The 12,183-nt window shown below is 41.6% G+C and overlaps 2 protein-coding genes across 2 annotated transcripts in view; one reads left to right on the top strand and one right to left on the bottom strand.

Annotated features, from left to right (window-relative positions):
* Positions 1–7,126, bottom strand: part of LOC115869147 (ras-related protein Rab-42-like) — a 10,062-nt gene extending 2,936 nt beyond the window's left edge. The window contains exons 1-2 of the mRNA XM_030885141.1: positions 7,052–7,126; positions 6,015–6,521 (exon numbers count right to left, since the gene is read on the bottom strand). Coding sequence (XP_030741001.1) covers positions 6,015–6,521; positions 7,052–7,126 — 582 coding nt within the window. The remainder of the gene's footprint in view (positions 1–6,014; positions 6,522–7,051) is intronic.
* Positions 1–12,183, top strand: part of SYK (spleen associated tyrosine kinase) — a 76,403-nt gene that overhangs the window by 6,023 nt on the left and 58,197 nt on the right. Inside the window, exon 2 of the mRNA XM_004713904.4 lies at positions 7,245–7,405. Within this exon, the coding sequence (XP_004713961.2) occupies positions 7,245–7,405 (161 nt within the window). The remainder of the gene's footprint in view (positions 1–7,244; positions 7,406–12,183) is intronic.

Here is a 12,183-nt window from a genome sequence, read left to right as displayed (position 1 = left end):
TCAGAAAGGAGACTGATTGGTGATTGATTTTGGAGGGCTCATAAATTTCAGGTTCAATATTCTATTTGGTTTGAACACCAGTCCAGGAGCTTGGTTTTCTTTAGGTGAGAAAGATGTACCTAAGATGTTATGCCTGGGAATTTTGCAGCATTTTACACTTTTTTGCACTTACCCACTAAAACAAACATAACTTTCAAATCTGGGGCAGAAGATGAATAGGATATAATAACAGTTAGCCAATGTATGATGGACTCAAATGGAAGGTTACTTGTTAACTTTTGAAGAAATATAAATTCAAAGGGTCCAATGCCTTTACAGGGTTTTGGAATATCTTTGTTTCTGCCTAAAGTAGGCATGTCAGCTTAAAAATTTTTTTTTAAGTGTTTCAGCTCCCCTAATCTATAAGGAGTTGATTTAATGACAAACAGGCTAAGTTATATTAAACTTTCTTGTGGGAAGACCACTTCCCTTGTTTTCTCAAAACTTATTAGAAAGATTTACAGTATTACTGAACCTACTCCCAACTCTTATAATTTCTGATTGATGATCTCAAGGAAGACCTATCAACTTGGATAAAGTCATAAACTTACCTCTTAGTATTATTTTCCCATGGGATTCTTCGGATCCAGAGCAGTAGCTTTTATTAAAGCCTGTTCTAACTTTTAAAATGCCATCAGGTTCTCTAAAGACCCTTGGTTAATGGTAGCTAGTTTGCCATTATAGTGTAGGCTACTGTTTTCAGGCCAAATTCCTCCAGTTCCTAACTTATTACACAGAATATTAGTTTTTCCTTAGGATCTGAGAACTCACCTTGTCCCAGTTCTTAAACTTGCATCCCAGAACTGTGTCTGAGGGTATTTTTCACCTGAAAGAGCAAAGGAGACCGTGGCAGGTCTCAAGTGTCCTCTTTCTTTATACTGTGTTAAAAAAAATAGAAGAGAATGTCCCCTCTCCAGACCTGGGTTTCCAGAATTAACTGGTCCTTACTGCATAACCCCGGCTACCTCGCCCCTGTGTGAGGAGGCTCTTCCCTCTAGGTAGCTCTCTGGCTTACTGCTTGAAGGAATGGGGATCAGTGAAAGGAGAAGGCAGATTCCAAAGACTTCTGGAATTTATAAAAAGTGTCAATCCAGTAGAGATAATCATTTGATGGTTAGAAAATTCTCATAGGACCCATACAGTAAAACCACACCTTGGCTCCACCTGTCCTAAACCTGGTGGGGGAAAGTGCCTTGAGGTACACCGCACGTCACTTTATAATGGTTTCTGGCTGCTGCCATCAAGTCGATTCTGACTTGCAGCCACTCCATAGGGCAAGACAGAGCTGCACATCCTCATGGGGGCAGACAGTTTCATCCGTTTCCCATAAGAGCTGTTGGTGGTCTTGAACCGTTTACTGTTGGCAGCCTAACTTTTAACTTACTAGGATCCTGGCCAATGTTTTAAAGAGACTGGCACCCTCATGGTTGGAATTCTGCCATGTTCTAGCAATAACCACTTTGTCCCAGACCTGAATAGATTAAATTATAGCAAGCCCCTTTAAGTAGTTACTTACATACAGAAGATACTCTTAAAATGACCATAATATTCTCACATAAAGGACTTAAAGAAACATTTCATCTATGTTGTGGCTAAATTTTGACAATTTATGAGTTAGCAGTAATTCATGAGCCTTCTTACCTTTCATAGATCTATAAATCTTGATTTAGTCTGGTGGGCTTCAAGTTTAGGATACTGGTCCTTTTTATAAATAGAATATAAGTCTATTTTTGTAGAAAAACTATTTTGTTAAATGTCTTCCTGGGTTCACAAACAAAGGTTTATCTGTAGGTGACAAAACTTACTATGGTCATGGTTAGGTCATAGTAAATACCATATATACTCATGTATAAGCTGAGTTTTTCAGCACATTTTTAATGCAGTTTTTGTGGTAAAATCAGGTGCCTTGGCTGATATATGGGTCAGATTATACTCGAGTATATACAATACATATGTGAAATATATTTATGTATTTGAAATATTTGATTGGGAAGTTTCCAAACTAATGCAGAGCCAAACAATGGGAAATAAAAGTCAAAAGAAATGTCAGATTAGAAGGAAATATATTAAAATGCAATGCTTTGAAGTTTCAGATATAAAACCAAGCTTGTTATTAAGCCTTCTGTTCTTGTTTCTCAGCTGCATAACTGAGAAATTGTTGAAGTCGTCTACTTGCAGTGCTTTCTCAGCTTACGTCTACTGAACTAATGTACTTATTGTGATAATTAACATTTACTTGAACTGATCATCATAATAAACGAGCCGTGATGTAGGACTGTGTGTTTTGCTTTACCTTCCTACTTTAAGTAACAGTGACCCCATTACTATTTCTGGATATGGCCTTGTGAAAGATTTGAAGGTTCAAAACTATAAGTTATAAGCCACACACTTTAAGTAGGCTCTGGTGGTCAATAAACAGGTTTGACAACTTTGATTAGAGTCTGATTCAAATATTAAGATGAGCCTTCATATCCTAATTAGCCTTTGTCCTGATGAGCTTTTTAAGGTACAAATGCCCTTGATCTAGGAAATTTATGGATTTGCCAGTTTTTTTCTCTTACGAATAAATCTACCAAAATCTAGCTAATATCACAAAAATTTTAAATTTTTGTATGATCTTAAACAGCTCTTAAATAACTCTTTAAGCATAAGAAATGAACACATTATTTAGCAGACCTGAGCATAGATACATATTTTCTTTTAAAAATGTATGTTACCTTCCAAATAGATAAAATATTTATTAAATCAATTTAACATTAGCAAATAACTTAGATATTGATTCTAAAGTTACTACATATATACATCCATAACTTCATCTGTTCCTTATCATATTAAAAGTTTGACTCATAAGCATGCACGTGCCATAAAACCAGAGTTTTAAGAAATAAATATCCGTATACACTTCATGATTATCATCCGTAAATAAAACTTGCAAACATTTAAAGCCGTTTGTTAACAGAGGAAGGAAGAACCTGGAAAATGTTTATCAGGTCAGAAGAGGTTTCCAAAGTAGAGGCTTATTTATCTTGGGGAAGGATGACACGTGTGGTGTCCTGCTGGTCGCCAGCTTGGGTAGAGGGCGAGCCCATGCTTCTCAAAAATTAAGCAGCCTATACTCATCCCCTGTTTCCCCAATACCAAGCCAACTAAATCTGTTTTAAAACCTCAATCCAAAGTTCTCGTCTCCATTGTAGACTCACAACATTCTCAAAACAGGTCAAAAGAACAGAAAAACCTTTAAACTTCAACATAAATGGAAGGAAACAATAACCTAGTTTTCAAGGTCAAGACAGAAACACCAAAGAAACCCAGTCTCACACATACAAAGAAAATATTTCCATCCTGACCACACAGTACAGAATTTGGGTATTGGAAGATTTAAAATTCAGGATAATAGACAGATAGACTGCCAAAAGAGAGCTAAGTAAAATCCTCAAGTGAGAATCTCTCACCTCTGGTATGGAGCTGGATTCTCACTGTAGAGACCAAGAAGATGCAGAATTGAAAGGGATGCTCATCTTCTTGCCAGGAAGACTGCAGTGTGATTCCATCATGGTCAAGAATGGTGCTTTCTTTATCCCGCCCCCCCCCCCTCCCATTCTCCTGGATTGGCTCACCAGAAAAGTTACTGGAATTCAGGTTCTTGTCTTGCCAAGAGAAAGAAATATATTTGGAAGGCATAAGACATCTCAAAAAAAATTTTTTTTAACTCCTAAGGAGAAAGAAATCCTTCCCAGTCAGCATAGCTATTCTTGGTATTTCGTGTCTCATGTATGCATACCCAGCACTGTTTTCACATACATGAGATTCTCAAGAGCTTTCTCCTGGGGTCGCAGGGGGTTCTAGGACATGTATCCCAAGATATTGTCACAGACTCCACACATACTCTGCCCAAATCTTCACCTTCACTCCCTTGTTCTGTCTTACTTTTCCCCACAATCTAAATCATGAAACCACTCATCTGGTTTCGAAGTTTATGGTTGCTACTTTCCAGAATGTCTTAGGAATGTGTCTTTTTCAAGACTGGCTTCTTTCACATGGCCACTGCATTTGTGATACATGCCTGGCTCATGCTTTGATGCGGCTGAGGGGTAGTTTACGTTTTGAGCTTCTCCACCTCCTTTGTTGATATTGCCTCTGGAGCATGTCAAAGGGATTTTATTCCATCTGTGAAACATGATAAAATGACCATATTCACATTCCCTTCCAAATTTCCCTCCTTCCATCTTCAAGTTTGGAGTAATTTACTTTATTTTTTACTTCTTTGTTTCTTTATTACACATTCTTTGTATAATATGTATGTATATAGTATATACCACTGGAAGATAATCTGTTTCTCTTCCACAAAGAAAGATAATGAAATAATTTTACTTAATGTTTCAGAATATAGATAGATAGATAGATAGATAGATAGATAGATATAGATATAGATATATAGATACATAGGCTCTAAAGAACAGACATTTATTGTCTCACAGTTCTGGGGCTCAGTCTATTCCGTGTGTTGGCCAAACCATGCTTCCTCTAATGTCTCAAAAGCAAGATCCTTTCTTGTCGCCTAGCTTCTGAGAGTCAAGGTGCCAGGACTGAGGGCTTCAAATAGCAGTCCTCTGGGGCATCTCTTCTCCTCTTCCACACGGTTATTATCCAGACTGGGTTGGGCCTAGGACCCACTCTACTGCAATATGTCCTAATGTTCACATTCCAAACAAGGTCACGTTCTCCTTGTTAGCAGGCTGCACCGTATCCTTTTGAGGAACACAATTCGACCCTTAGCACCTAGGTTTGAGGCCACACCTTTACCCCCAAACCCAACCTCATCCTCATCGGAGTCCCTAAGACGACTCCAAGACAGGCTTGCAGTGGAGCTTCCGTAGCTGCCCGCACCTGTGCAGCATCCAGATGCTGGATGCAGCCTCATCCAATACCAGCAACACTGCCAGAAACGGCTCTCTCCCAGCCAGTCAAGAGAGGGCGGAATGCTGACAGCTCTGGCTGAGCACAAGCCTGTCTGCTATCCATACTGATGGCCTCCTTGGGAGGTGGGCTTTTCTTGTTTTTCCACTTCTTATTGTGAACTGGGTAAGGTTTAGAGAGCAGATAAGTTTTCCATTGACGAATTCATGCACATTGTTTCATGTCATCAGTTGCAATCCCTACAAGGTGACATCATTTGTCCCACTTCCACCCTGTGTTTCCTGTTTCCCTTCCTCTTTTCCTAACCTTTCTGAACATTGTCCTTGGGGAAATGCTGCCCTTTTGGTCTCAAACTGTTAATCATTCTAAAGCGTGTGTAGCTCCCTAGTGGTATTATTCTCTGTATACACCTATCTATTGTTTGCCTGTAAATTGAGCTGGGTGGGAGGTGGGAGTTAATTTCCAGACCTGAAAGATGACTAAGGGCTAAAGACTTGAGGGTTCTGCCAGTCTCTACCCCAGAATTGATAAGCCTAACCAATTTTTAAAAATTATTTTGAAAGTGTTCCCAATGTTTTCTCCCACTCTATCCAGGACCTTCTAATGTGAGCCCCTGCAGATCAGTTGGTGGTGGAAGCCCGGCACCGACCAGTGCTTCTCGGGACCACGCTTCTGCGGTCCATCCATCAGACCAATTGTTTTCACATGCCCTCCATTTACATCCCTCTCCTTTCCTCCAGACAGGGAGAGGCCAGCAGCTGCCCTTAAGGGCTGCTGGAGAGAGTCTCCTCCCCAGAACAGGAGAAGGAAGATGGCTTGTGTGCCCTATGCTGTGCCAGAAGTGGGTGTTTCCTGAGTCCTCTTTCACAGCTGAGGCAACTGAAGCTGGAGTCTTAGACTTCTTCTTAGCAAGGGGCTAAGCTCTGAACTCCCCCCAACCCCCAAATGTCAGAGTGCTGTTTAGATGAACCCTTTGTACATGTTACTATTTGCCCCTCTCCCCGACTACTCCCGAGAGGTCATACTCTGCACCCCACCCCACCCCACCCCCATTGTACCAGGGGGAATGAGTTGGCACTGTTTGAACTGGCTCTCTCTCCAGATCCACACTGGCATGGGCCTGGGCATGGCTTCCTTTTGGGGGGGCCCCCGGGGCTCTGCGTCTTGTGGATGAAGCAGACGCTGCCCCAGTCTTCCTCCAGCTTGGTGGCTCCCTGACGAAGGGCTTGCTGGATGGTATCAACCAGGCTGTGGAAGGCCAGGTCCACACTACTGTGGCTCCTGGCTGACATCTCCACACAGGCCATGCCCAGGGAGGCGGCCAGCTCCTCTGCCGCCTGGGTCGCTCTGCAGGTCACTCTGTGGCCAACCAGCACGAAGACGGCCTTGTCGGGGCCTGGGATGGCCATCACCTCCTCGTGCCCATCTCGGATGTGGTCAAAGGATTTCCTGTTGGTCACGTCAAAGACCGGCAAGATGCCCACCATGTTCTGGTAAAAGGACCTGGCGATGCACCTGAAATGCTCCTGGCCCACGGTGTCCCAGAGCTGCAGCTTGACCCGCAGCTGCAGAACCTGACGTCCATCGTGGGCACCGCCTCCGGCTCAGGCTCGGCCCTGGCTCAGCCCCGCCGCAGCGACGTCTTGCCCACCGCTGAGTCCCCCAGCAGCAGGATGGGAAACTGGCCAATTATTATCTTTTTTCATTCAGCTATGTTTACCATGTAATCCCTTTCACTTTGGGTGGTTACCGTTCCAGAGTTGCAGGCAGCAGGACACCTGAGCCCGGAGAGTGAAACCTGGTCGAGGCTGATATGAAAGCGTTACGCTCATGCCTCTGGATATCCTTCCTGTCTCTCTTCGGGCTTCTTACTTTCTATTCAGTGACCAAGTATCTGGCAGACCAATCCCATCCACTGAACTATGAGTCGAAGGATCTGTAGAGCTTGGAGCTTTCTACCAGCTGTTTTCCTCAGGCTTGTCTGACTTTTACAAGGCTGGCCTCCTCATTCTAAAATCTATTTTGATCCTGGTAAATTTGAAGATATTTCATAATATGTAACACTTTTATTCGTTTTTTAATGTTGGCCAGATACTTGGAAAAGATCATGAAACGTATTGCCATTGAGTTGATTACAACTGATAAAGACAGGAAACATTTGATATCCCATGTTGGGCTCATTACTCAATGGGAATTTTTTTGGTATATTTAAAAGATTTTGTTTTTCTTTACTTAGTATTACTTACTCTTACCTATGCCTTCCTCTTTGGAACTCCTTCTTATAACAGGGTCAAGCTTTGGAGCAAGCTATCATCAGTCAGAAACCCCAGCTGGAAAAATTGATTGCCACCACTGCCCATGAAAAAATGCCCTGGTTCCACGGGAAAATCTCTCGAGATGAATCGGAGCAGATTGTCTTAATAGGATCAAAGATCAATGGAAAATTTTTGTAAGTATTGTGTGTTGTTCTAATATGCTCCTACTGGTAGACCTGTTTGATAATTTGAGTACGTCAGCTTCAAGTGACCTTGACAGTACTTGAAGTACTGAATTTCAAGTGACCTTGGAGGAGGCGGGGTCACACACTATCATCTGATAGCACATGTACTGGTGGACTGTGAAGTCTTTAAGCTATAAGTCACATGGGTAGGTTCCAGCTTGTATTTCACCAGTCTGAAACTAAAATGAACACTGGTTTGGTCACAGAAAGACAAAATGTTTACAGAAAATGTGTTTTCAGCTACATGTTTTGCTTTTCATTTCAAATATAAAATACTTAGCAACTTCTGTGGCTATTGAACTAAACTGAGAATACCACACTTTATTCTCTCAACTCACCCCCATAATCTGAGACTTTATTTTATTTTTACTAGGAACTAAGTGCTAATAAGATCAGAAAGTCAAACCCACTGCTGTTGAATCAATTTTGACTCAGCAACCCTATAGGGTAGGGTAGAACCACCCTCGGGGATTCCTGGGACTGCCACTCTTTACAGGAAGACAAGGCTTCGTCTTTCTTCCAGGGAGTGACCAGTGGTTTCAAACTGCTGACCTCATGGGTAGCAGCCCAATGTGTGACCCCAACACCACAGAAGCAGTTAATTATTAAGTTCCTTATATGCAAGTTTGTAAACTTCAGCCTTTGAACTCAAAGTTCGAACAGCATGTGCATATATCATATGATCTCTGTTCACTGTTATCTTTAATGATTCGATATAAATGTAAGTCTTAGAAGGTCATGGAGACGCAGACCAAACCCAAGAAGAGTCAGTTGTTGGGAGAAAATGTGGAACTGTGTTTGGTTTACCATCAATGTTATTCTCATCAGAGTTTTTGGCAGAAGGTGATAGGTCGGGCGATACTCACCTGGCACTCATTGCTTCATTCACTGTATTTCCAGAGATGTTTACTGAGTGCCACAATTAAAATGGTTACATGGTAACCTTGGAGAAATACAGAAACAATAATATAGCTTATGAGGCTCACTGGCTAATTATCAGCTGATTTTGCTCAACTATTCTTAGATATAAAAATGTTTGTCTCTGTCAATCAACCTAAAGAATATTCCTCAGAATTGACCAAAATACCTCTTAAAAAAATAGACCTTAAGCATAGTACATCCACTCCCTTCTTATGAATACACTTAGGTTATAAAGATCAGGATGAAGCATTCTGAGAAATTGAGGATGCCCGCATTAGATCACATAACAGCCAGATTACATCATCTCATAACTGCCAAACCAATGAGAACTATAACCCAGCAAGTTGGCATTAACCTTAACCATCACAGCCAGTATTAATCTTGCATCATATCTTGGTAACAACCTTGCCAGACATAGTTTGTTAATGCGAAAAATAGTTGCATAATAGGGTGTTTTTTGTTTTGTTTTGTTGCTGTTGTCACATGTTTGAATTACATGATAACAAGAACATTAATAAGGGAGAAACAGATGCATCCTTTAAAAAAATGCCCTTAAAATCTAGCAAGCAGTGCGAGTTGCCACAGCAGTGACTAGAATTATGACTTAGTGGGGCAGGTTGGAAAGGGAAGGCATGTGGTCCTTAGTATATCTCTTTTCCCCTGAGGTTTGGGATTTCTTAGTAATTATTTCCAATAGAAACGTCATGGGAATACTTACATAGTTTCTTGGCCACCAAAACTACTCCAGCAACGTGACTAATGGCTCCTCGCCCCTCACTGCTGAAGAGGTTTGCTCTTACGCCCTCTGAGGAGCTGCTGCTGTCATGACACAGATTTTTCTCGTAATTGCCCATTTGGAGAGTAGCTTCCCCCTTGGAGGACTGGAGTCCTGCTGTTGCTGTCTTGCTAACAGGATGTGCATATGCTCTATGCAGGTCACAGGAAGCCTTGCCCACCTGTCATGTACCTCCTTACCCCCTATCAGGGTAATCCTGACTTATTCAAGAGATTCTCAAACCTGGTATATTTAGAACCATTCGGTAGTAAAGCTTGATGATGTACTGGAAATCCCATAGGGGGAGAGGCCTGAGTTTCTGCATTTCATTGGGTTTCCCAAGTAGTTCTCACGATTGGGTCCTTATGTTGTAATTACATAATAGTCCCTTGGCGAGGCACTAATCTCTCTGATGATCATGTTGCTTACTCTCTCCACTTTGTGTTGCCTAACATCTATGCCTTCCACCCTTATTTTGTATGCATGAGATCTTTGTGACTTTCCTGTGGAATAGCAAATAGGTAATGCCTTTACTCGGGCCTCAGTCCTGATGCTAGACAATGTAACTAACAAGTTGTAAGTGCACAAGTGTGGGGTTAATGAGACCTATCCTTTACTTGGGCCTCAGTCCTGATGTTAGACAATGTAACTAACAAGTTGTAAGTGCACAAGTGTAGGGTTAATGAGACCTATCTTCAAAAGTCAAGTACCAGGACTTGCTCTGTGAACTTTGATTAAAGTCATAACTTATCCAAGGCTCACATTATTATCTGTATCTGTGATCGGCGATGATCTTGTCTGTTATTATCTTTAACATGAAATTAAAATGTACCCCAAACACTAAGGAGAACGCAATGTTACTCTGAATTTTTCTATCTACACTACTTCAGTACTCTTATTTCCTCACCACTATTGTTGTTAGATGTTTTCAACTTTGCCTTCACTCATGGCAACCTCATATAAAATGAAGAGAAATGCTGTCTGCTGCTACACTATCCCAATGATTAGATTGTGATTGAACTGTTATGATCCGTAAGATTTTCACTGGCTGATTTTCAATAGAAGCTAAACAAGGCTTTCCTCTTAACCTAGTTTAGTCTGGAATATTTGCTCAAACTTATTCAGCATCATAGCACTGTAAAAGCATCTACTGACAGGGAGGTGGCAGGTACACATGAGCCACACTGTCCAGGAACCCCTGATTTCCCTCATGGAAGGTAAGAATCACTAGACCACAACTGCCCATGTGTCTTTCTGTTATTAGCTCTGCAAATTCACATTACCAAGCAGTATAATGACTTGTTTGTTTGTTTTAACAGAGGAAAAATATATGTGAAAACATTTTGGAAGACTTTAACCTCTGGGTATTTCATTTCCTATCTGTCTTGGTTTCCTGATGACAAAATACCCCAATGTGGGTAAAGAACAGACATTTATTGTCTCATAGTTTCAGAACCACACCTTGTCTCGTGGCTCTGGTCTCTGTCAGATCTAGATGATCCTTCTTTGTGCCTCAGCTTCGCGTAGCCGCTATGGCTCATAGAGGATACTCAGATGGTGTCTTCTCTGGTGGCAGATTGTCTTCCTATTCTTTCTTATAAGACGCTAGGCTTTGGATGAAGACCCATGCTAGTACAGTATGACTTCCTTAACTGACCACATCTGCAAAGAGAGACCTTATTTCCCCAAAGTTACTTTCATGGGTCCAAGTGTTAGGACTTCCGCGTGTCCTTTTGAAGGACACTTTCAATCTAAAGCTGTGGCCTTTTGTCCTCAATGAGTGTAGACTAGAGGTACACCTCGGGAACATGACCACCAGCTAACAAGTACAGGAAGATGTCAACAACTACCAGAGAAATCACATCAAGAGGGAAGTCCTATATTCTCTAGTAGTGAAAACACACAAACAAACAAAACCCACACCTTAAAACAGGGGTCCTCAAACTATGGCCCGCCGAGGACATTTATCCAGCCTGCCAGGTGTTTTTGCCCCATTTGTTTTTTTTACATCAAAATAAGATATGTGCAGTGTGCATAGGAATTTATTCATAGTTTTTTGGTTTTTTTTTTTAAACTATAGTCCGGCCTTCCAGTGGGTCTGAGGGACAGTGAACTGGCCACCTGTTTTAAAAGTTTGAGGACCCCTGCCTTAAAAGCGAAGTACACCAAGTTTCTTAAGTTGGAGATCAGCAACACCTGATGACTGTTACTGATGCCCCTTCAATATTGGCGAATGGCCACTGACCCACAGTGCTTCTGTACATCCCCCTCGTTTGCACAACAGATCCTTCCCTGCACCTGTCCCAGCCCACCCAAGCCAAACCTCTTGTATCTGTAGCCTTTGGGGTCCCCTCTGGGGATAGCAGACCATGTGGACAGCTTGGTGCCGCCATCATTACCCAGTGTGAGTAACCCCCTTCAAGACACGTTTTCCCTTTTCAAAAATTCTTTCTTTATTTCTCTGGTGCCCACCCCACACAGTCCTCCTCCGCCCCCTCAGGTAGCAGATGCATACACACATCAACACTGCCAAAGGATAAGGAATCCTTATCCAAATTGTGAGGTTGTTGATTCTTTAATAATTCCTACACAAACTCACACACCTTTAATTGCTACATCATGGTACTGTGGAAATGGCTCCCTACTGTAGGGTAACGTTGCACACACAAAACAAAAAATCAAGAAAAACACAAACAACCAAAAATCACCCAAACACAATGGTGCTTAAGTTCCTTCAAGAGATGTGAGGAATGATTGTGAGAAGCAACAGAAATAATTGAAAGCTAGAAACATACACCAAAGGTAATATCAGAAGATAAACAGTAAGAAACTAGAATTAGCATAGCGAAAGACCTGACTAATAGAATGCAAGAAAAGGAAAACTGAACCATTGAGTTCAAACACCATTACTCTGACCATAAACAATGAAAGAAACAAACGCAAAAGAATGCACCCACGAGGTGTTGAAGGGACCAGGTATAAGGCATCATCAGAACAAAAAATCTTACCATAGTGAATGATGGGGGGAGTG

The sequence above is a fragment of the Echinops telfairi genome, unplaced genomic scaffold, assembly GCF_000313985.2.
Source record: "Echinops telfairi isolate 266 unplaced genomic scaffold, ASM31398v2 ScPeMD7_1;HRSCAF=3_1, whole genome shotgun sequence".
Classification (NCBI taxonomy): domain Eukaryota; kingdom Metazoa; phylum Chordata; class Mammalia; order Afrosoricida; family Tenrecidae; genus Echinops; species Echinops telfairi.
Note: the sequence above shows the minus strand (reverse complement) of the source record. Positions and strands in the feature narration are given on the sequence as shown.